A 22011-nucleotide genomic window follows, 5' to 3' on the forward strand; every position below is an offset into this window, starting at 1 on the left:
TGACCATAAAGTTTCACATAACAAAATTCAACAAGACGCAACTTGTAGCGAGGATCTAAAATCACAGCAAATGAGAGAATCACACTATAAGAATCCCAATACTTTTCAAATTTCCCCTTCATTTCTTTGGCCATGCGACAAATGAGGTCATCTTTATCATCATCAATACAAGCATCCCTAAGTGAAACTTGAATTTTCCATACATTAAAAAAGTATAAATTCGCTGTTGGGTAAGAGATGCCTGAAAATAGGACACTGATATCATAGAATGGTTTTAAAAATTTTGCTATTTTTTCTAAATCATTGCACTCCTCTTCTGATGGGCAACTATCAAAGTTTGGTTCAATATCACAAAGGTGTGTATATTCTTCACGAAACCCTATAGCATTCTCCAACATCAAGTAAGTGGAGTTCCACCTAGTTGGTACATCTTGATGTACTCTCTTAGAACTTTTGGAATAAAAAATTTGGTCTAAACAAGATGCGAATGTTGACTTTCTTGCATCTGAACCGCTAAAATACTTCACACTCTCGCGAATCTTGAACAAAGCATTACTTATGACCTTTAAACCCTCTTGAACAATCAAATTTAGAATGTGTGCACCACACCTAACATGGAAACATTGTCCACTACTAACTAATCCATTTCCAAACGAGTGGTTCTTTTTCAACAAATTCACCATGTTTATATTATATGCTGCATTGTCTAAAGTGATGGTGAATATTTTTTTTTCAATCCCCCACTCCTTAAGCAAATTTAACAACTTATCAGAAACATTTGCACTAGTGTGTGGTGGTGGGAAACGAAAGAAAGCTATCACTTTCTTTTGTAATTCCCAACCACTAGTAATAAAATGTGCAGTTACCACCATGTATTGGTCAGTGGTAATGGAAGACCAAAGATCAGAAGTAAGACATATCTTACCGGGAATAGACCTTAAGTAGCCTTTAAGTTTTTCTTTCTCTCTCTTATAAATATTCAAGATATCAGATTTTGCAGTATTTCTTGATATTGTCTTGGTTTGAGGGTTCAAGAACTGATGAAGGTCCATAATTCCTTCAAGTTCCACAAATGAGAAAGATAACCCATGCTTGATTATTGCACTTGATATTTTTTCTCGAAATTGTCCTTGATCCAAGGATGGATAAGACATTACCTCTTCCAATTCAGTGCCACATATCCTAATATGGCGTAACATATTTAAGGTCCCACCCCATTCCTTTGACATGTACAATCAACCACATCTTTTGCACTTAACCTTAGGATCCTCACCCTTATCAGTAAACTTTTCAAAATGTTCCCAAGCTGTAGACCTCGTTCTTTTTATTGATGGAGTTGAACTCATCTCAGTTTGCTCTTCTTCATTCGACATGTTTTGAATAAGAAACTGTTTCATGTGAGAAAATGCACACACAAGTCATATTAACAACAACTAATCATCACTTACTTATTCATTACCTATAGAAAAATATTACATGTCATAACATATATATTGTTGAAGCACAAAAAGTACACTTACATCAACTAAGAAAACATAAAGATGCATTCAATATTTGTGAGTATGCATCATCAAGGATCTAGAAAATAAGTGTATAGGGTGAAACTTTGTAGTAGAATGTTAAGGTTCCATCTCAACACCAATTTTGTAAAAGAAATAATTTAAAATTGTTAATAGTTTCCCAGTTTTTCCTCTTCAATAACGTGTCATGGTAATTGGAGGCAGCCTCCACTCTGAGTCTTCAAACTTTTGTGTTCTGTTATGCAGCATAAGCTACAAATCTGGGAATTTCAGTCTTGCACTGCCACCTATTACATATTTGTTTGGTTTGTTATAAAGTTTGAACAAAAACCTTTGACTCTTATTAGCTATACAAAGAAGGCTCTAAAAGGGGCAAAAGAAACATAAACACAATTTATTTTGACTCTTGTTTTCTTAGCTCATTCTTTTATAGGGAGTTTCTAAATTAGTGCATTCTAAGTCCAAGTTAGACCCCTAGATTTACTCTCTTCCTCACAATTTTCACCCACCAAAATCCTCACTGCACAGCCTAATCTCCTCACGAGTCAAATGCCTCTCTCTTCATCAATCAGATTATCCTATATCCTTTGCTATTTCTAAAACCAAAGATTTTGATTGAGCACAACCAAAACAAAAACAACAAGTTAAGTCCAACAGAGAATCCACCTCAAATTATGTATAATTTCTTATAAGTCCAACAGAGATCTTAAGTCTATTATTATGTATCCAATCTCCCAATTAGGTTCAGCAAATCAGTCTTTAAGAGTGTGAATTACTAACTCTGCAACACCCCCAATGATAAAAATATAAGAATAAACTATATAGATTATGTGTTAAACAAAAACAAAACTGAAAATATTGTTTTATTGATTCAAAACTTGTGGTTCAGGCATTCTATCGAACATGTATCGGGTAATAAATGATATCTATACAAACATCACACACAAGTCATATTAACAACAACTAATCATCACTTATTCATTACCTATAGAAGGAGCAAGTGACAATTACTTTGTGATTCAAATGTCCTTCATGAATGAATTCCTTCCAATACCTATTTTTAAATTCCCAAAAACAAAAGTTAGGGTTTTAATGAGAGAGAAAAATCATAAGATATATGATTCAATCTTAAAGGAACGTTAAAATTAAAGTTAATCATTGGAAAAATAATCAAAATTGAGAAGATGAAACCTTCAATGAACATGAGAATGAAACCATGGTGGTAGTGGGTCTCACAATTGCAAATGAAACCTTAGAAACACTTTTTAAAGTCACAAATGCAATTTTCAATTTTTGTAATGTGTGTGAGATTGTGATGTTAGAAAAGTGAAAGAGATTTTTTATATTAATATTGAATTAATTGGAAAATAAATTTGTTTTCATTTTTTGGATGGATTGGGTATTCATCCAAATGGATATACCCATGGATATCCATTGGATATAATGGACGGATTTGAATCCATCCATTATTAATATTATCCATTGGATTATATCCATTTAAATCCATTAATTCTAATGGATGGATTTATGTGGATTTAATTTGGATGAATTTTGAATTATGGATAATTTTGCCACCCCTAGTTTCCTCCTAAGCTAGATGTTGGCTTTTAAGGACAAGAAATCAGATTTGAGAGTGGGTAAAGATCAATGACTTCTTCCAAAAAGTAGATGTGTAAGAGGTGGATGAGTAATTTAAGGGGTTTCGTGTAAGAGGATATGTATTTTTGCTTGTTCCATAAGCAAGCCTCTTACATGAAAGCGATGTGACCTTTTTGGTGAAACATTCACGAATAAACCATGCTCGATTATTGTCAGCTAATACTCGGTCGGATATTAAAAATCTCCGACTTCGGTTTACGGTTAGAACTTCGAAACACAAAATTCATAGTGAAAAATATTTAGAAATGTGTTTTGGACAAACTTGAAGTCTATCTTGACTCGAAATAATATTTCGAAGCCAATGGCGCAATCGGAATTTGATTCCAAGTTACGAAACTCAAAAACACGTTATTGGGCCGAATTCGGGCGAATTTGGACCCGACAGCAGCTCAAAAACTTCCCGTCACAGAAAATTACGAAAATTCACCACAAAATAGGAAATCACAAAAAACGACTAACACTCAACTATGGTTTAGTCTAATTCAATATCAATTAATTCTAAAATTAATCGTTATTAAAATAAATAATTAATAAAACATACACGAAAAATTCATAGTGTTACATTAGCTAGTTATGTTTGTCATTTGTTAGCTTATGTTATAGCAAAATATTCATTGTTTAATTAAATTTTAAATTTATTGTATGCTTTTGTTGTAGTTAAAGCATATTTTATATGTTGTTTGATAATGTTTTCAACTTATTTGTGTCATTTTGTAGTAGCAAAATCTTCTTTATTGATTGTTTAATTAGATATGCTAATGTTTTTAAGTTTTGAGTATACAATTATTAAATATGGTTATGTAGTATTATGAATTTTAATGTAAACCAAATTAATCGATCCAACCATTGACACACTAATTAAAGAGTGACTCATTGGCGCAGTGCCCTGACCGAATCATTGACCAGTCTGACTTTAATAACACTCATCAAATATTAATCTATTATGCGACATAAAAGTTAATAGAATATGTTTTGTCTATCTTAAAAAAACATTTTTCATATAGATGATAATAATTGAATCATTGACATTATCTATAAGGAAACATCTATATTTTGACAAGATGGGAAAAATATTATCCATAATCCTAAATACCTCATTTCATGTATGTGTGGATATCAATTTAATACATATTAAAATTAAGATAAATCAATCAACTTAGTTTAGAAGTGTTTACTTAATTTAATAGATGTAATTTCTATATTTCAATCAGGTATTATACCAATAAAGACAACAAAGATGGATCTGGCATTAATTTTGTGGAAATCTGAATTTTGTAAAAAAATTAAGTCATTTAATATTTATCTGTATTCCTGCCCATTCACGAGAGAATAATGGACTGTGAAATATGCCACGTGGCTACAGCCACAACTCAGAATTCAGAAATTTGTGTATTCAAAATTTCGGCTGTATTAAATGTTACGAAACTCTAGCATATATACCTACTACCTAGCATCAATTTCTCAATTTAAACAATGGAACATATCCTTAAAAGCTTAAACAATCATGTAAATCAGGGAAATTAGCGTGTCACACCCTTAATGGTTTTTTTGGTATTCTTTCACACTGTAAGTAGGATGTGTAGCTATTATTTACAACAAATGTTAGTCATCCAAATTAAAATTTTGACTTTTTAATTGATTTAGGAGTTTAATGTTATCTTATATCATGAACCAACCACTCATATCACTTTAACAATTTTTTTTTTCTACTACTAAGGTATTTCTATTACCTTTTTTAATACAAAATTAATGTTTCTTTTTGGTTGGGAGAAGAAAAGAAGAAGAAAGAAATATGTGAGAAAGAGAGAAATAGATGAGAAAGATATGAGAAATAGAATGGGTTTTAGTGTTGTTTGGTTGTATAAAAAAAGAAGAGAAAAAATTAAATTTTCTCCCCACTCTTCAATGGATAAAGATTTGTTGTCCCGAATTATGTTTCAAATCATGCCAAACATCAATAAAAATATTTCATGTCAATTAAAAAAAATAAATGTTCATTATTTTTTATTTTTTGTTTCAATATTATTGGTGCAGAATATGGTTTGAGACACAGTATGAGACAATAGATCGGAGTCTCTCTTCTCCTCTCATTTTCTCTTCACTTGGGAGAAGAAATTTTTTTTGTGGGGCCCTCTTCTTTTTTTCTCTCCTCCCTCAAACTCTCTCCTAAACCAAACGAGAGAAAGAATATATTTCTCCTCAACTTCTCTCCTCTCACTCTCTTTCTCTTCTATTTCTACCTTTCCAAATGAAGGCTAAGCATGGTTTATAAGAATCAAAGTCATTAACCTTTTAGTTATTCTAAGGATTTGACAAGATCTTATAGAACAACATTATTATAATAGTTTAACCTTGTTAATCGATTTCCTTTCGTACGAACCCGTCTTTTTATTCAATCTCAAAATATCTGGTGTACATTTGTTGTCTCATACTTAGTATCACTCCATGTATCATGACCTTATAATTTATCAGAAAATTACTTAAAAATTAAATTTTAACTTAATATTCTTTTTTACAAAAATGTCATAGCACATGAAGTGATATAAGTATGAGGCAACAACACCACCCCAAGATATCTTCTCCTTTCTCTCCCATCTTAAATGAAATAAAAAACAAAGACTTCACCATTGAACTCACTCACTCCTCTTCCCATCAAATCAATCCACACCCTTAATCTCTCCATCCAACGGCTCATATCACTCACAGAGGTTACTTCAATTCCCCCCTTTTCTATCTACTACAGTGGTTTTTAACCATAACCATAAACCCTAATAGCCCAATCCCCTTCTTCTCTCTGCCCTTAAAGCGCGCGCTTTTTCCCGCTCTCTCTTTCTCTCTCTTCATAGATCTCACTCTCATCGATTTCAATTCCTTCTTCGTCACTTTTTAACTGGTTTTGGGCATTGTAACGTTGTTATTCATGTATCAAACACGATCCTTTGTGTATTTTTGTTTTAACAATTTTTTTGTCCTCGATTTTCTCTTGTATTATAGTTACGGCGTTGTTATGTTTTCGCTCTGAGTTTGAGAAGAAGCTTCTAGAATAATCTGGTGGATATAACGTTGTCGTGTTCGTGTTTATTTTATTTATTTATTTACTTATTTTCTCCATTTTATTTTAAAAAATCGTTTTTTTTTTCTTGTTTCGTTTTCAGTGGATTTATATGATATCTGGGGTACTGAGGAATAAGGGTATTAATTTTCCTCTTCGGTTTTTTGGTAACTCTGGATCAGTGCTGAGTTGAGTCAACTCAGGAGTTTGAACTCTGACTCAGTGGGTTGGGTAGGGAGAAAGATAAAATTGAGTCTTGGCTGGTGTTGTTTTTTGGGTGGAACGGCAATGCCGTCGGTTGCGATGAGGCGGACAACACGGGTGTTCGGGGTGGTGAAGGGTGGGGACTCTGCCCGTGTGCTGAGGTCCGGGAGGCGGATATGGCCGGAGTATGAAGATATCAAAATAAGGAGAGGGAATGAAGGAGATGCGTGGTTGAAGAAGCCAGAGAAGCATAAATCTTCGCCTTCGTCGCGAGCTAAGCAAGAAAAGGCATTGGTGGATGATGCCAATGAAGGTGATGGTGGCATTACAGAGTCGGTGAAGCAAAAGCGTCGACGCATTTTGAGTGGAGATGATAGGTTTTTTGGGATGGTGTATAGTAGGAAGAGGAGGAGAATTGGTGCTTCCTCAAGTTCTGAGATTTTAGCTGGTACAGTTGAAAGAGGTGGAAGTGATGTTAGTGAGATGTTTGGGTTGCATTTTTCTCGGCAGAGAAAGGATCGATGCAAGTTTGCAGTTGTTGTGAAGCTCTCTTGTGGTGGGAGTGGTTTGTTTTCGCGTTTGTTGTTTTTGGTGTTGAGGCATGTCAGAAGGTTCAAGGTCTCACTGAAGGTTCTCTCTGCCTTCCTTCTATCCGAGCCGATTAGTGGTGTTTACTCCTCACAGGGTGTATTGTTCTTGAAGGTAAATGATTATGTTAGGTACTTGGATTTTTGTTCTGTGATTTACCCATGGTTTGATTTGTATATGTATGTTAGCAATGAATAGATGGAAACTGGATAGTATGTAAACAGCTTTATTTATTTTTGTTCCCATGCTTTTCTTTGTTTTCAATTAATAATGATTAATATTGTAGCTTTAATCTTCTTTCAGGGTAATCCTACTGTCAGCACTGGGATTTGCCAGTTTTTTGGAATCACACAATTCATGCCGTTGTTTTCTGTGGATTTTTCTGCTGTTCCTCTTTGTTTTACGTATCTGCACTCTGAGATGCTTTTAGAATCTATTCTTAGATCATTTACCCTTGTATATAACCCGGTAAGTGTCCCTAGTGCTGTCGAGGAGGAAATTGATTTCCAAGAATCCCGGACTGAACTGCAGATTTCTTGTGATTCTTTCGAGAGAGAACCTACTGAGATTGGATCTGTCATGCCTGATGTTATTGAAATCAAGGACAGTTTATCCTTACAAGCATCTGTCAAGGGTCGTAGATTATCTGGTTGGAATGGAAAATATAGAAATATCAACTCTAAGTCTAAAGGCACTCAGAGGAGAACTTCGCTCAGGCTAAAGAAAGCTCGAAATGCTTCACTGGTGGACAGAAGTAATGGAGCATTATCTTATGGTTTGAGGAGTGGACAGAAAAGAAGTATCGCGTGTGCAGGATCTAATAAGAAGCTTAGAAGTTCAGTTAACAGTTTCACTGCTGTGAGTTCATTAGAAGCAAGTTCGGCCACAGTAGATTCGACGAAAGGACTGGATTCATCTCACTGTTCTGCAAATATATTGATTACAGAATCAGACAGATGCCACAGGGTAAAAGGAGCAGTTATCACTTTAGAAAGACCAGCTTCAAATGATTGGCTTTTTGAAGTAAAGAAAGATGGTTTAACAAAATACACTTTTAAGGCAGACAAAGTAATGAGACCCTGCTCTTGCAATCGATACACTCATGTGATAATGTTCTCATTGGACAATGGATGGAAGCTAGAGTTTCCTAATCGTCGTGATTGGGTTGTCTTTAAAGACCTCTATAAGGAATGTGCAGATAATAGCATACCAGCCACTGTTGCTAAATGTATCCCAGTACCTGGTGTCCATAATGTCTCTGACTATGCAGACAGTAGTAGTGTTCCTTTTCACAGACCAGATACTTATATATCTGGAAATGGGGATGAGCTATCTAGATCAATGACAAGAAAGACTGCAAATTATGACTTGGATTCTGAAGATGAAGGTTGGCTGAGCAAGTTCAACAATGAGTTTCAAGAACATGTGTCAGGGGATAATTTTGAGTTAATTGTTGATGCTTTGGAGAAGGCTTATTTTTGTAACCGAGATGCTTTTTGTGATGAAAAATCTGCAGCTATTCTGTGTCAGGATCTTGGCAGCAAGGAAGTTGTAGAAGCTGTATATAGTTATTGGATGAGAAAACGGAACCAAAAACGTTCATCTCTGCTTAGGGTTTTCCAGGTAATTTCCCATGACATTTTAGATATTTTATTGTGTGGTGAGTATCTGTACGTGCCTGCCAGTTCTATGGTATATGCTTTTGCTTTGTAAATTTTTGGTAAATTTAGGTTCTTATATGATTAGATAAAATGTCTAGATCCATTTTGTTTCTTCTGTCTGTAGCTGATCCTAGCTGTCTAGTTTGTGTTAACTTCCATATATGTGTGCTTAATAACAAGTATGCTGGTGGTAATTCATTCAAGATATGATTATTTCATGATAATTTGTGCATCATGTGTTGTAGCAGAAAAAATAAACATAATCACTTGACTAGTGTAACAAGGTTTCCAGAGACATTCATGGCTATTTTGTTTAGGGTTCATTATTAATTCATATTGATTTTATGTGGCTGCATTAATTCCTTGGCATGTGGAACATTTCATCACCAACCCAGGCAAAGTTGATTTATCATGTGAATTGAACTGCCTGTATCATGTTTTACCTTGAACACACCTATATAGCTATTTAGTTCTTAACATAATATTCTTTCTCTTTTTTATATGGAAATAAGTTTGTTGTAAACTGAAATGTAACATCATTATCTGGCTAACACTATTGTTATAATTTCCGGGTCAGAGTTATCAAGCAAAGAGACCTCCATTTATTCCTCAGTCTGTGCTGCGGAAAAGGAGATCATTTAAGAGACAGCCTAGTCAATTTGGTAGAGGCAAACATCCGATTGCTTGGCAAGGTAAGAATATAATTTCATTTGTCTTCAACTGGAACATAAAATGTGGATTGCTGTAGTTTGTAAGAGTATTGTGGACTGCTTTTGGTTTAGGTACTTTAATCTAAACATATTGGTGTGAAGATTTGGTGTAGCCTTTTCTTCTCCACTTTTTGCTATATCTACACTGAGCAGAAAAACCTGCCATTTGTGCTTGGTGGTATACATAGCCGGTCCTAAGTCCGGATAAAAGGTAAAGGTTGTGTTAGGCAGTCAACGTCCAACGTAAAACTTTGTTGGATCTCCATGGTATGGATCTAATTAGAGAAGAATCGGCTGTGTCAACTTCTCCATGTCATTCTTTGAGCCACCAATTACAATCTGCCAGCTCAATTAATTTGTAAGCCCTTAAACCCAGCATGTTCTTTTAACTTTTACCCTAATATAATATTATACCTCGACATTGAATCCATTGATAAGCCACTGCCTCACCAAATTGACTCTCTGTTGAGTTAGAGTCACTGAAGCCTGGCCCAAAGTGTTCTTCTATTTGCATTTTGGAGTCTAGTGGTGGAGACAAAATAGACTCATTGAAGCCTGAAGATATCTACCATCAATATGACTGCCTCCCCCTTTCTTTTTATTCAATCATTTTATGGAAAAGGAGAAGAAGCAAAGAAAGGAAAGGAGTGATATATCAATCATATAATAAGTATTAATCCACAGAAAATGTTAGCAATACTACAACATATTAGTGAATGAAGCATGAACATGATGAACTGTGTGTAGGCACTGCACAACTGCTATCAGCAATTCATCAACTAAACTTGGGAAGGCCACAACCAATCCTTCATGTCCTGCTGCAGCTGCATCTTGGTACTCATTGAAATAGTGTTTGCCCCAGCATCGCCTTCAATGCTGAGACTGCTGCATGTCCTTAGTTCTTAAAGTAGCTACCAACCATAGCTCATAGAAAAAATATTAATTCTTCCTTTGCTTATAACGTAGTTTATGCTTCACTTGAGACAGTAAAGGATATGTAAATCTATCGGTCTAATTACTAAATCCATTCAATTTGTCATTCACAACATGAGATAAGACTAAAGAAGGAGGCAAAAAATGGTGGCAATCTCAGAATTATGGTTTCTGGATTGTGGCATAGGGCCTTCTCGGATTTCTAGCATCTGATTCCGAAAAGAGCAGATGAGGTCCTTCTGCAATTTTATTGAAGAAGGGGTTGTGGCTTGAGATTGAATGAGTGAATGATTTTGAGGTTTGAATGAGTGAATGATTTTGAGGTTTGAATGAGTGAATGATTTTGAGGTTTGAATGAGTGAATGATTTTGAGGTTTGAATGAGTGAATGATTTTGAGGTTTGAATGAGTGAGTTTTTGTGTTGAGTGATTTTGAGGTTGAACTTGGGATTGTGGAATTAGTGTGAATGCAAGAAAGTTTAAAGTTTTTTAGGGTCTGATTGCATGTGGGACTGCTTAGAATTAACGATTCAATAACGCCCATTAAAGGGAACGTTGTTGAATCCATGCATCCACGACATTCAACAACACTTCCTTAAGAGAGCTGTTGAATGACATATATTCAACAACGCTCTTCAACAGCGGCTGGTGGCTTTAGCTCTAGTTAGATATGAAGTGGCAATTTAAATTGAGTTAGCAGTTGATAATTGGTGGCACAGATGACTTCTGCTCATCTACATGGATGATCTTTTGACCCTGCTTATGCACAACACATACCAGAACATGACCCATTTGACCTAGACTGCAGATCTTGTTCAGTGGCTTGTTTTTTGAATAATGTAGTTTAGATATTCTTTCCTTTTATTATTTCTTTTGGGGTAGAGCTTTAGCCTATATCATGTCTATGATAAACCATTTATTAAATTATACAATTGCATGAATTTACTTGTGGGATATAAGCTTCTGACTCAGCATATCATAACTAGACAGAAAATGTTGTAATCCTGGTACATTTTTGGATAAATTTCCATGTTCTAGTTAACTTGTCATGTTAGCATTTTTATGAAGCCTTTAAATTGCATGTGTCTACTTATATTTATAGATGAATGTAGTAAAGCTTTGATGTATTGTTTGCAGCTATTGCAACTGAAAAAGGCGCTTTGGAGGAGCAAAATGCATTGCTTAAGATTAAAAAAGCTAAAGCATCTGCAAAAGAATTGAAGGAATTTGCCTTACAAAAGCGTAAAAGGGCTCAGTTTCTTATGGAGAATGCAGATTTGGCAATCTACAAGGCCACAATGTTAGTTAGAATAGCTGAAGTAGCTCAGGGTGGAGAGTCAGTAGATGCTTTTGCAGCATACTTTCTTGTTGATGGTTAGAGAATTTCCCTATGCCATTTTTATTGCAGAAAGGCTTACAACAGCTATTTTTTTTATTTTTTGTTTCTCTATATTTTTGGTTTGTATGTACACCCTGTCTTAAAATAATGACCCTCACAACAATGTTTTATACAAAGTAGATTAGTTGATTAACTTGGAGGAAATGATTATAGGTAATGGTAAAAAAATGTGAATGAGTTATTTAATTTTATGCTTCTACCTTTGCCTCTGAATATTTGCCTTGTATATACCACCCATTTAGGCTGAAGTATTTTTCTTTTGATAAGTTTAAAATTATTGAGACCCAATGGTCTACATTTTTTACTCAAGCAAAGCGCTATAGTTGAATTTGCTGTCATAGCCTCATTTATCAAATTACTACCACATTGAAAAGCTTCTGCTGGGACTGCAGGATGTGCATTTCAAGATTTAAAACAATTGATGATGATAATTACTGGGTTATCACCTTTTAATCCCTCTCAACATTATTGGTAAAACTTCCATTGAAATGTATCAGGTAATAATTTAGAAGTAAGAGATACTGAAGAATGAAAAATAGAAAAACCAGAGAAAAAGAGATAAGACAAGGTTGTTATAACTACCTGTAATGGTAAACTGAATTAATACTGTCAAGTGTCAACATTGACTAATTAGAAAAATGAAGTGAACTGTGCTATGTATGTATTCAATGAAAATAATTTTAATGCGTCATTAAGTTTGTCTCTTAGAATAATTTTTTTAGAATAGAATATTAACAATTAATAATATTTTAGTGGTTTAAGGCCCCTAAAGTAAAAATGATGAGACATTTTTAAGGAGAGAATATTAGTAAAAAGGTTGAAAACCTAATGCAAGAGTTTCACTAGCCTTATCCTTGGTTAGCAAGGCATCTCTTGAGTTGCATTCAGTGAATAAAGTAAAGTGAATTTGGGAGATTTGATTGAAGTTTCATTAACCATAAAGTATGAGGAGTTTTATAGTAAGTCACTATTTATACAATGTAAGACTAGGAAAGTGTATATTCCTCAATTTTTGGTTGATTATGAAATTAGATGTCATGAGAGTTTTTGTTACTTATGTTGGAAGTGGCAAAAAAATAAGAGTAGAGGAATGAGTTGTAATGTCATTTATCAGTGTATTATAATTTGCAACAAAGTTCAAAAAAAATTATATGGTGTAAGCAAATAGTATAGAATAGTTTTCAGAGTGACCTACTAATTGAATAGAATATGAAAATCAAAAGTATTTTCCTTTTCTTACACTTCTAACATTTAATAACTGTATATTTGTTTATATACCAAAAATTATTTATTTTTTAAGGTAGAATAACAATTATCTCCCTTTTAGCATGGGTGGTCCCTTTTGCAGCTTTTGTACCTCACGTGAATTTGATAATATAATTATTGAGCATTAAGTTATTTAATAAATACAAATATTAAAAGGTTAAATATAATTAAAGTCATGCAACTACTTTATTTCTGGAAAACTGTAACTCTTAAACCTTTATGTCTTGTGAGTAGTGGTAACAATTTTTTTTTCTTAATTACTTTTTAAGTTTTATGTATGTTTTTGTGTTGAGTGATTTTGAGGTTGAACTTGGGATTGTGGAATTAGTGTGAATGCAAGAAAGTTTAAAGTTTTTTAGGGTCTGATTGCATGTGGGACTGCTTAGAATTAACGATTCAATAACGCCCATTAAAGGGAACGTTGTTGAATCCATGCATCCACGACATTCAACAACACTTCCTTAAGAGAGCTGTTGAATGACATATATTCAACAACGCTCTTCAACAGCGGCTGGTGGCTTTAGCTCTAGTTAGATATGAAGTGGCAATTTAAATTGAGTTAGCAGTTGATAATTGGTGGCACAGATGACTTCTGCTCATCTACATGGATGATCTTTTGACCCTGCTTATGCACAACACATACCAGAACATGACCCATTTGACCTAGACTGCAGATCTTGTTCAGTGGCTTGTTTTTTGAATAATGTAGTTTAGATATTCTTTCCTTTTATTATTTCTTTTGGGGTAGAGCTTTAGCCTATATCATGTCTATGATAAACCATTTATTAAATTATACAATTGCATGAATTTACTTGTGGGATATAAGCTTCTGACTCAGCATATCATAACTAGACAGAAAATGTTGTAATCCTGGTACATTTTTGGATAAATTTCCATGTTCTAGTTAACTTGTCATGTTAGCATTTTTATGAAGCCTTTAAATTGCATGTGTCTACTTATATTTATAGATGAATGTAGTAAAGCTTTGATGTATTGTTTGCAGCTATTGCAACTGAAAAAGGCGCTTTGGAGGAGCAAAATGCATTGCTTAAGATTAAAAAAGCTAAAGCATCTGCAAAAGAATTGAAGGAATTTGCCTTACAAAAGCGTAAAAGGGCTCAGTTTCTTATGGAGAATGCAGATTTGGCAATCTACAAGGCCACAATGTTAGTTAGAATAGCTGAAGTAGCTCAGGGTGGAGAGTCAGTAGATGCTTTTGCAGCATACTTTCTTGTTGATGGTTAGAGAATTTCCCTATGCCATTTTTATTGCAGAAAGGCTTACAACAGCTATTTTTTTTATTTTTTGTTTCTCTATATTTTTGGTTTGTATGTACACCCTGTCTTAAAATAATGACCCTCACAACAATGTTTTATACAAAGTAGATTAGTTGATTAACTTGGAGGAAATGATTATAGGTAATGGTAAAAAAATGTGAATGAGTTATTTAATTTTATGCTTCTACCTTTGCCTCTGAATATTTGCCTTGTATATACCACCCATTTAGGCTGAAGTATTTTTCTTTTGATAAGTTTAAAATTATTGAGACCCAATGGTCTACATTTTTTACTCAAGCAAAGCGCTATAGTTGAATTTGCTGTCATAGCCTCATTTATCAAATTACTACCACATTGAAAAGCTTCTGCTGGGACTGCAGGATGTGCATTTCAAGATTTAAAACAATTGATGATGATAATTACTGGGTTATCACCTTTTAATCCCTCTCAACATTATTGGTAAAACTTCCATTGAAATGTATCAGGTAATAATTTAGAAGTAAGAGATACTGAAGAATGAAAAATAGAAAAACCAGAGAAAAAGAGATAAGACAAGGTTGTTATAACTACCTGTAATGGTAAACTGAATTAATACTGTCAAGTGTCAACATTGACTGAATTAATACTGTCAAGTGTCAACATTGACTAATTAGAAAAATGAAGTGAACTGTGCTATGTATGTATTCAATGAAAATAATTTTAATGCGTCATTAAGTTTGTCTCTTAGAATAATTTTTTTAGAATAGAATATTAACAATTAATAATATTTTAGTGGTTTAAGGCCCCTAAAGTAAAAATGATGAGACATTTTTAAGGAGAGAATATTAGTAAAAAGGTTGAAAACCTAATGCAAGAGTTTCACTAGCCTTATCCTTGGTTAGCAAGGCATCTCTTGAGTTGCATTCAGTGAATAAAGTAAAGTGAATTTGGGAGATTTGATTGAAGTTTCATTAACCATAAAGTATGAGGAGTTTTATAGTAAGTCACTATTTATACAATGTAAGACTAGGAAAGTGTATATTCCTCAATTTTTGGTTGATTATGAAATTAGATGTCATGAGAGTTTTTGTTACTTATGTTGGAAGTGGCAAAAAAATAAGAGTAGAGGAATGAGTTGTAATGTCATTTATCAGTGTATTATAATTTGCAACAAAGTTCAAAAAAAATTATATGGTGTAAGCAAATAGTATAGAATAGTTTTCAGAGTGACCTACTAATTGAATAGAATATGAAAATCAAAAGTATTTTCCTTTTCTTACACTTCTAACATTTAATAACTGTATATTTGTTTATATACCAAAAATTATTTATTTTTTAAGGTAGAATAACAATTATCTCCCTTTTAGCATGGGTGGTCCCTTTTGCAGCTTTTGTACCTCACGTGAATTTGATAATATAATTATTGAGCATTAAGTTATTTAATAAATACAAATATTAAAAGGTTAAATATAATTAAAGTCATGCAACTACTTTATTTCTGGAAAACTGTAACTCTTAAACCTTTATGTCTTGTGAGTAGTGGTAACAATTTTTTTTTCTTAATTACTTTTTAAGTTTTATGTATTATTGAAATTGGTCTACATATAAAGTAATATCAAATTACTAATAGACCAATATGAAAATCACTATCATGTGACAATAGTACCATCATTACAATTTACATCAGCACACAATAATATTATTTATTTATTTTTTATATACTCATTACTTTAGTGATCACCATGTTGTCACTATTATGAATTTAATGACAACACTTTCCTTATTATTTAAAGGATAATTAGAAAGGAAAAATAGTAAGGGTAATTAATTATTCACAAAAGAGTTTAATATAGTTTTCCCTTATTTCTATCTGTCTATGTTTGGAAATTGAAGTCCATTTATATAAGTTCATATTATTGCTTACAAGCTAAACTGCTCGCCATAGAAACACAATAGCTGCTGCATCAGCTTTCATTCAGATGTATAGTTTAACATTAAGAAACTATAAACAGACATAAAGAACACTGAAATTCCAGTCCTGGACCTATATGCAATAAGAACACTGAATTCAGAGGATCATCAGGGCTGCATTAAGCTCCTTAAAGGGTCTTCAATCATACTGTGTATCTATCGCTTTTCGTCGGTTTTAACAGGAGCTTTATCCAGGTCATCAATCTCCTTCCTGCTCTTTATAGAACTCCATTTCTTACTATTGAAGTCTAGTTTGTCAAAGTCCTCTGCAATTCCAACATAACCATACAGAATATTCTCCACTTTGTCTATTTGATTTGCTTCTTTAATGTCACAGCTTTCTATACCTTTAGATTTTACTTTCTCATATTCAGCTCTACCGCGATTATTATCAGAAAGATATTGATGAAGCTTCTCTGCATCTGCTAGTCCAACAAATGTACCAAGGAACTTCACTAAAATAACACTTTGATCTGCAGGCTTGCCTAAGCATAATTTGATTCTTCCCCTTACAAAACCTTTGCCTACAATTTAACATGAAATTAACAATCGCCAAATGTACAGTTTTCACAATCACATGGTAACAGATAGTGAGTAAAGGTTCCAAGGACGAAAATAACTTTTCAAAAGGATGATTTATATATATAACATGTTTAGATTTTCTTGTGTTCAAAACAACAACTGAAAAAAACTCACTGAGAAGCTTTTGAAAAAAGCAATTATATCATAAAAGATCATCAAAATTCAAAACCACACACACATTAATCAAACTAAAGTGGAAGTAAAAATGGGATCATTAAAAGTTATATTTAAGTTAGAATAATTTTTTTTTGCACCAAATCACAACATCAAAACAAAAATTCATCCCAAGGAAATCCTTAATTGTTTTAGATATATATATAAAACCATTCATGTATCTTCACCTAACAGCTTAACATTTTAGAAGAGATAGTTCATGACAAAACATTAGTCTCTGACCAAGTAGTCTACATTTGATCCTTGCTGTCCCTATTCTTCTAATTAAAGTTAAATTTCAACACAAGGGAGAGGGTGTGTGCATTGTACACGTTTCATGTCCAAAGGGAATTTGCACAAGCTTGCATGGTAATTTTATAAAACTATTTATGTACTTCCACCTAACAACTGAAGTTTTCGGGAGAGATGGTTCGTGACAGTTGCCATTACATCCTGTTATAACAAAGAGGACTTTCAAACCTGTGTGTTTGCCAACAATGTTCTACCTATACCACCTAGACATAAACAACATTCAAACACACACTGACCTCTTAAGAAAGCTTCAATTGTTTCCATGCTTACAACCTTCCAGTTTTGTGGATTGTCATCATGCATTGATATGTTATGGATGATAACAATAGGAGTCCAGATAATCAGATCATCCTTTTGAGCCAAAGCTTCGGCATGGGGCAAGACCCGGGGAACCCAAGTTACTGTATCTTGAGGAATAATAGTATCCCAACCCATCATAACACAAACTGCTTTGTGAAGACCCATGTGCTTTGCTCTCAGCCCAGCCTTATGGGACATAAAAGCATGAGTTACTAAGCATTGAGTGTCCATGAACTCCTTCGAAGAGCTGTACCATAAAGAAACATAAACAGTACATATAAAAATGTTATGAGTTATATGACATTATAGTAATTTCATCTGAAAAAATATGAAACTTACTGTCAAGTGGTACATTATAAAATCCTGTCTATCTTCAAAAAGTAAAGAAGGAATTTAAAAAGATAAAAATTCACTATCTTCACTGCAATGTAACTGACAGAGTTCAAGTCCAGAGCCAAGGTAAAAAATGGCAAGCATTAATAAAATGAAAATTTGAGGTCATCTTCAAGATAAATAACTGAAGTCAATCAGAAAAAAGATAAGTAACATGTTAAGAATAATATATTATCCAACAGTTATCAGAAATAGCCTCAAAACTATCATTTTTTATGCATCAATAAAGTATAGGAACATATAAGATTAGCTTTCTGATGCACTTCCTAATCTGTTTGTGAAAGGCATGAGGAGCATGGCCACTTGCATTTTGTCATCAATTTCCTAGGAGAATCTAAGATTAGAAACTTGGTTTTGTCAATCATAAACCATAAATTCTCTTAAACAGGGAAATATATAATGGAAAAATAAAAAAAAAACTGATTGACATAGTAGAAGTTACTAGATCAATGCTTACAAAATAAATAAATTAAAACACAACTATATATTCAGATTAGTCCTAGATATCACTTTACACCTGAAGCCTTTACCCTCTTCCTCTATAAATCTAAAACCCAAACTTATAGCCATACTTGTAACCGGAAAATAAATCTTGGGATTTTTAAAAGGGCTAGGCAACTTCAAACTACCACAGTACGACTACCAGTATTCTCAATAATTCCAAATCTATTTACACTCTGACATTAGAAGCCACCTAAACTTTTCCAAATCTATCTGTCTTTCCTAAACATAATTAGTCTGCAATTTCATATGCATCTAAAGGCTCAAGTAATTATCTAACAAGACATTCACATTTGTTTGAAAATACAGTAAGATCCCAGCTCTAGCAAAAAAAATCTAATCCAAGTTCAAAACCATGCAGCACAGCAGTAAATTTAATGTAATTTTCACCAACACATGAAAGCATAGATATCACTTCTGCTAGCTACATGACTCGCGTTCATTCGTAGAGCAGTTTACCAAGTATTTGATCCTACTGGCATGGAAGTAATGCTATCAATCCTTCAAGGCGTCCACCTTAATATGGTTCAACAATTACACATGCCACCTTATTATACTTCCAAAGTTGTGAGAACCAAGACATGATCCCAAGAATAATAGAACATGTATTATCATGGGAATGGTGCTATCAATCCTTCAACCCATCCATCTTAATATAGTACAGCAATTATGCATACCATCTCTATTACACTTTTGAAGTTATAAGAACCTAAAGTGTGATCCCAATGATAATAATCATAATAGCACATGTACCAGAACCCACCTGTAAGTTAAATACTACGGAGCTCCTGATTTAATATGTGAACAGAAGTGCTCCATATAATAAAAGAGCATCGTAGAAAAGAAAACAGACCTTCTGCCACATACGCTGCAGTACAAACTACCAGCTTTTCCTTGTTCCTGGTACCTTTTTTGGAGAGACGAGCTCAGATTCAAATTCTTGGAGTACATTAAGAAAGCCTCATGTACCATTCGTTTAAACTCCTCAGAACCCTCAGGTGGCTCAGATTCTGTGGCACTTACCCAATCTTCAGATGATTCATCATTAGATGTGTGCTTATTCTCATGGTAACTGTGATGCTTTTTCCAAACTTTTGGTTGTTTATGAATCACATTTCTTTTAGAGAAGTGTTGGGGCTTATACCAGCTTGAAGAACTAGGCTTTGAATGATGCTTTATATTATGATTCGGATACTTCTGAAACCGCAATGAATGTTTTTGTACATGTCCCACAGAATCTTGAGGTAATATCCACTCATCTGATGGAAAATCTTCTTCACTCTGCATCCCATTGTATTCCCTCTTATACTTCTCGTGTGTCTTATGGTTGAATTCAGTATCGCGAGTTGAATACAACATATTCATATCTTCGTCATCTACCCACTCTTCATTTTCATATGCATCTTGAAATTCTTCAGTTGCATCCCATTTACTTGATTTTATCGCTCTAGAGTCACACACTTCTATATCTTCATTAGCATAGTATTTTCTTTTCATAAACCTACCTGAATGGTCATGAATGCCAATATCCTGTTTCATTTCCTGCACTCTTGCAGCCTGTCTGTAGGCTTCTGAATTATGTTTAGACAAAGATGAACTTTGAAACCTTTCTTGCTGAAGTCCTGGGCCTCCATCTCTTCTAGATTCATAATGTGATCTCAAATTTGATGATCGATCAGCCTCAGGTGCACGCATATATGAAATTTCATAATCTTGTGGCACTCTCTTACCACCTTCAAGATGACTATATCCAGAATGCAAATAGGCCTCATCTTGTGTTGATGCCATTGATGTTCTTCTCATATCCTGATAGTCGAAATACTTTGGCTTTTGTAATGCAGGATGGTCACGTATAACACCCTTTCTTTGATTGCCATAAGAGTTTCCACTTGTAGCAGTTCTATCTACATCTGGATATGAGATATAAGGGCTGGACGTCTCCTTATTATCATATTCCATTGGAACTTTCTCATACCTTAATCGACCATGCGAAGCTATCCTTCTAGGTAAATCATCATACTGATATAAACGGTCATCCTGTGCTTCTCTTACCTGTAATTTGGAATTAAGATAAACCCCACGCTCGCTCCTAGTAGGACTAAACTCACATCGTTGGTGACACATCATATTCCTGTGCCTAATTTCAGGATCTCTAGTAGTGTCTACAGCTGGCCTTTGCTCATGTTCACTAAACCCTGCAGGTTCTGCAAGTTTTCTGCCGCTCCTTGACAGATCGTAAGGTGTAGGTAAACAGATGCCATCACCACGCGAGCATAGAAAATCACTCCTTGACATTTCAACGGAGGAACCTCCATAATCCCTCTCCCTCAAGTGAGAAGTTCCTGCAAAATCATTCATGTATGAGGGAGATATTGTCGCATACGAGCCATCTGTTGCATGATAAATAACTTTTTCTACCCCAGTGTGGGTTTCAGTGATGGGTATCTTATCCATAGATAGAGATTCTTGGTGCTGTAATCTTCCGTGATCAAATCTTCCCATGGGCACAGTCCTCGACGGTCGAGGCAGGTGCCCACCAGCTTCTTCATACCTTGATGTTACATTTACACCCATATCTGGAATTGAGCTATCAGGATTTGACATATATGAACCTCCTGCTTCGTTTCCACGTATCACATATTTATGATCCACCATACCCACTCCACCACCTAACCTGTTTTCAATCAAACCCTTTTCTCTATTAATGTAAGTGTGTTTCACATCCAAATGTTCGTCATCATCAACTTCATAATCCATTGAATTTGCCATCTCATGCCTTGGTCTCAAACCCATAGGTGGTGGTGAACAACTTCTATGCATAACCCCATCATTGAAGTGTGTCCTTTTTCTTAATTGTTCATCCACAGGAGACTGCAGCCTGAAACGACCGCTCCTACGACCACCCAATTGCCAATCAAAATCCCTCCTTTTAAACCCGTCACTACGACCAACCACTTTGTTCCCAACAGCACCACCACCTCTTCTTACCCCATCCATCTTCAGAGGGCTCAAGTTCCTCTGCTGCACTGGATCCAACCCGTCACGGATATTCCTCCTGTTAAGGTCCGGATCAGCTTCGAGCCGGTGCTGAGCACGCAACTTCGAAGACGGAGACAGTGCAGCAGGAACACGCTCTTCTTCACGCCTTCTAAATTGCATCGTTAATGGACTAATCAAACATAACCCCTGAATACCCTTTTGATCGAATTTCTTTAATCCGAAAAGAAATCTTAGAAAAACCAACAAACCCTATCGATGCTTAAACCCTAACCTAGAAAGATGCTGAATTGCAGATACAAATCAAGTACATAATTTAAGAGAGTGAATGATAAAATTATATGCTTTTTCTGATCTCAAACCTTTTGAGAGAAAGCGCGAAGTTGAATCATGTTGACTGATGCAAGGAACAACGAGAATAGTGTGTGAGTCATGGAGCTTTCTCTCTCTTAATTTGGAATTGTGTTCTGAGTCATTCTTTCATCAAATTATTACAATTATCAAATGACAGAAAAGTTTAGAAGTAGTTGATAATGGAAGCCTACTTGTATAATA

The 22011-nt window shown here is 34.4% G+C and overlaps 2 protein-coding genes across 2 annotated transcripts; one reads left to right on the forward strand and one right to left on the reverse strand.

The window, feature by feature from the left end:
• Positions 1–4951: 4951 nt before the first annotated feature.
• LOC109340078 lies at positions 4952–21965 on the reverse strand. Its single transcript, XM_019577650.1, has 4 exons — positions 19313–21965; positions 17502–17812; positions 16298–16742; positions 4952–4973 (listed from the first exon to the last, which is right to left on the reverse strand). The coding sequence occupies exons 1-3, from the start codon at positions 21616–21618 to the stop codon at positions 16375–16377; spliced, it is 2985 nt and encodes a 994-aa protein (XP_019433195.1). The 5' UTR covers positions 21619–21965; the 3' UTR covers positions 4952–4973; positions 16298–16374.
• On the forward strand, positions 5776–11911 carry LOC109340079. The gene is made up of 5 exons (XM_019577651.1): positions 5776–6230; positions 6335–7137; positions 7327–8646; positions 9262–9376; positions 11464–11911. The coding sequence occupies exons 2-5, from the start codon at positions 6520–6522 to the stop codon at positions 11703–11705; spliced, it is 2295 nt and encodes a 764-aa protein (XP_019433196.1). The 5' UTR covers positions 5776–6230; positions 6335–6519; the 3' UTR covers positions 11706–11911.
• Positions 21966–22011: the final 46 nt, after the last annotated feature.

Source organism: Lupinus angustifolius, unplaced genomic scaffold (genome assembly GCF_001865875.1).
Source record: "Lupinus angustifolius cultivar Tanjil unplaced genomic scaffold, LupAngTanjil_v1.0 Scaffold_134_30, whole genome shotgun sequence".
Lineage (NCBI taxonomy): Eukaryota > Viridiplantae > Streptophyta > Magnoliopsida > Fabales > Fabaceae > Lupinus > Lupinus angustifolius.

Bases quoted from the DNA above. Each gene is read 5' to 3' on its own strand.
- LOC109340079 (XM_019577651.1), top strand. From the start codon at position 6,520: ATGCCGTCGGTTGCGATGAGGCGGACAACACGGGTGTTCGGGGTGGTG. The intron at 7,138-7,326 runs GTAAATGATTAT...ATCTTCTTTCAG, and splicing joins AGGGTGTATTGTTCTTGAAG to GGTAATCCTACTGTCAGCAC. The intron at 9,377-11,463 runs GTAAGAATATAA...TATTGTTTGCAG, and splicing joins ACATCCGATTGCTTGGCAAG to CTATTGCAACTGAAAAAGGC.
- LOC109340078 (XM_019577650.1), bottom strand. From the start codon at position 21,618: ATGCAATTTAGAAGGCGTGAAGAAGAGCGTGTTCCTGCTGCACTGTCT. The intron at 17,813-19,312 runs GTCTGTTTTCTT...TTTATGGTACAG, and splicing joins TGCAGCGTATGTGGCAGAAG to CTCTTCGAAGGAGTTCATGG. The intron at 16,743-17,501 runs GTCAGTGTGTGT...GTTAAATTGTAG, and splicing joins AATTGAAGCTTTCTTAAGAG to GCAAAGGTTTTGTAAGGGGA.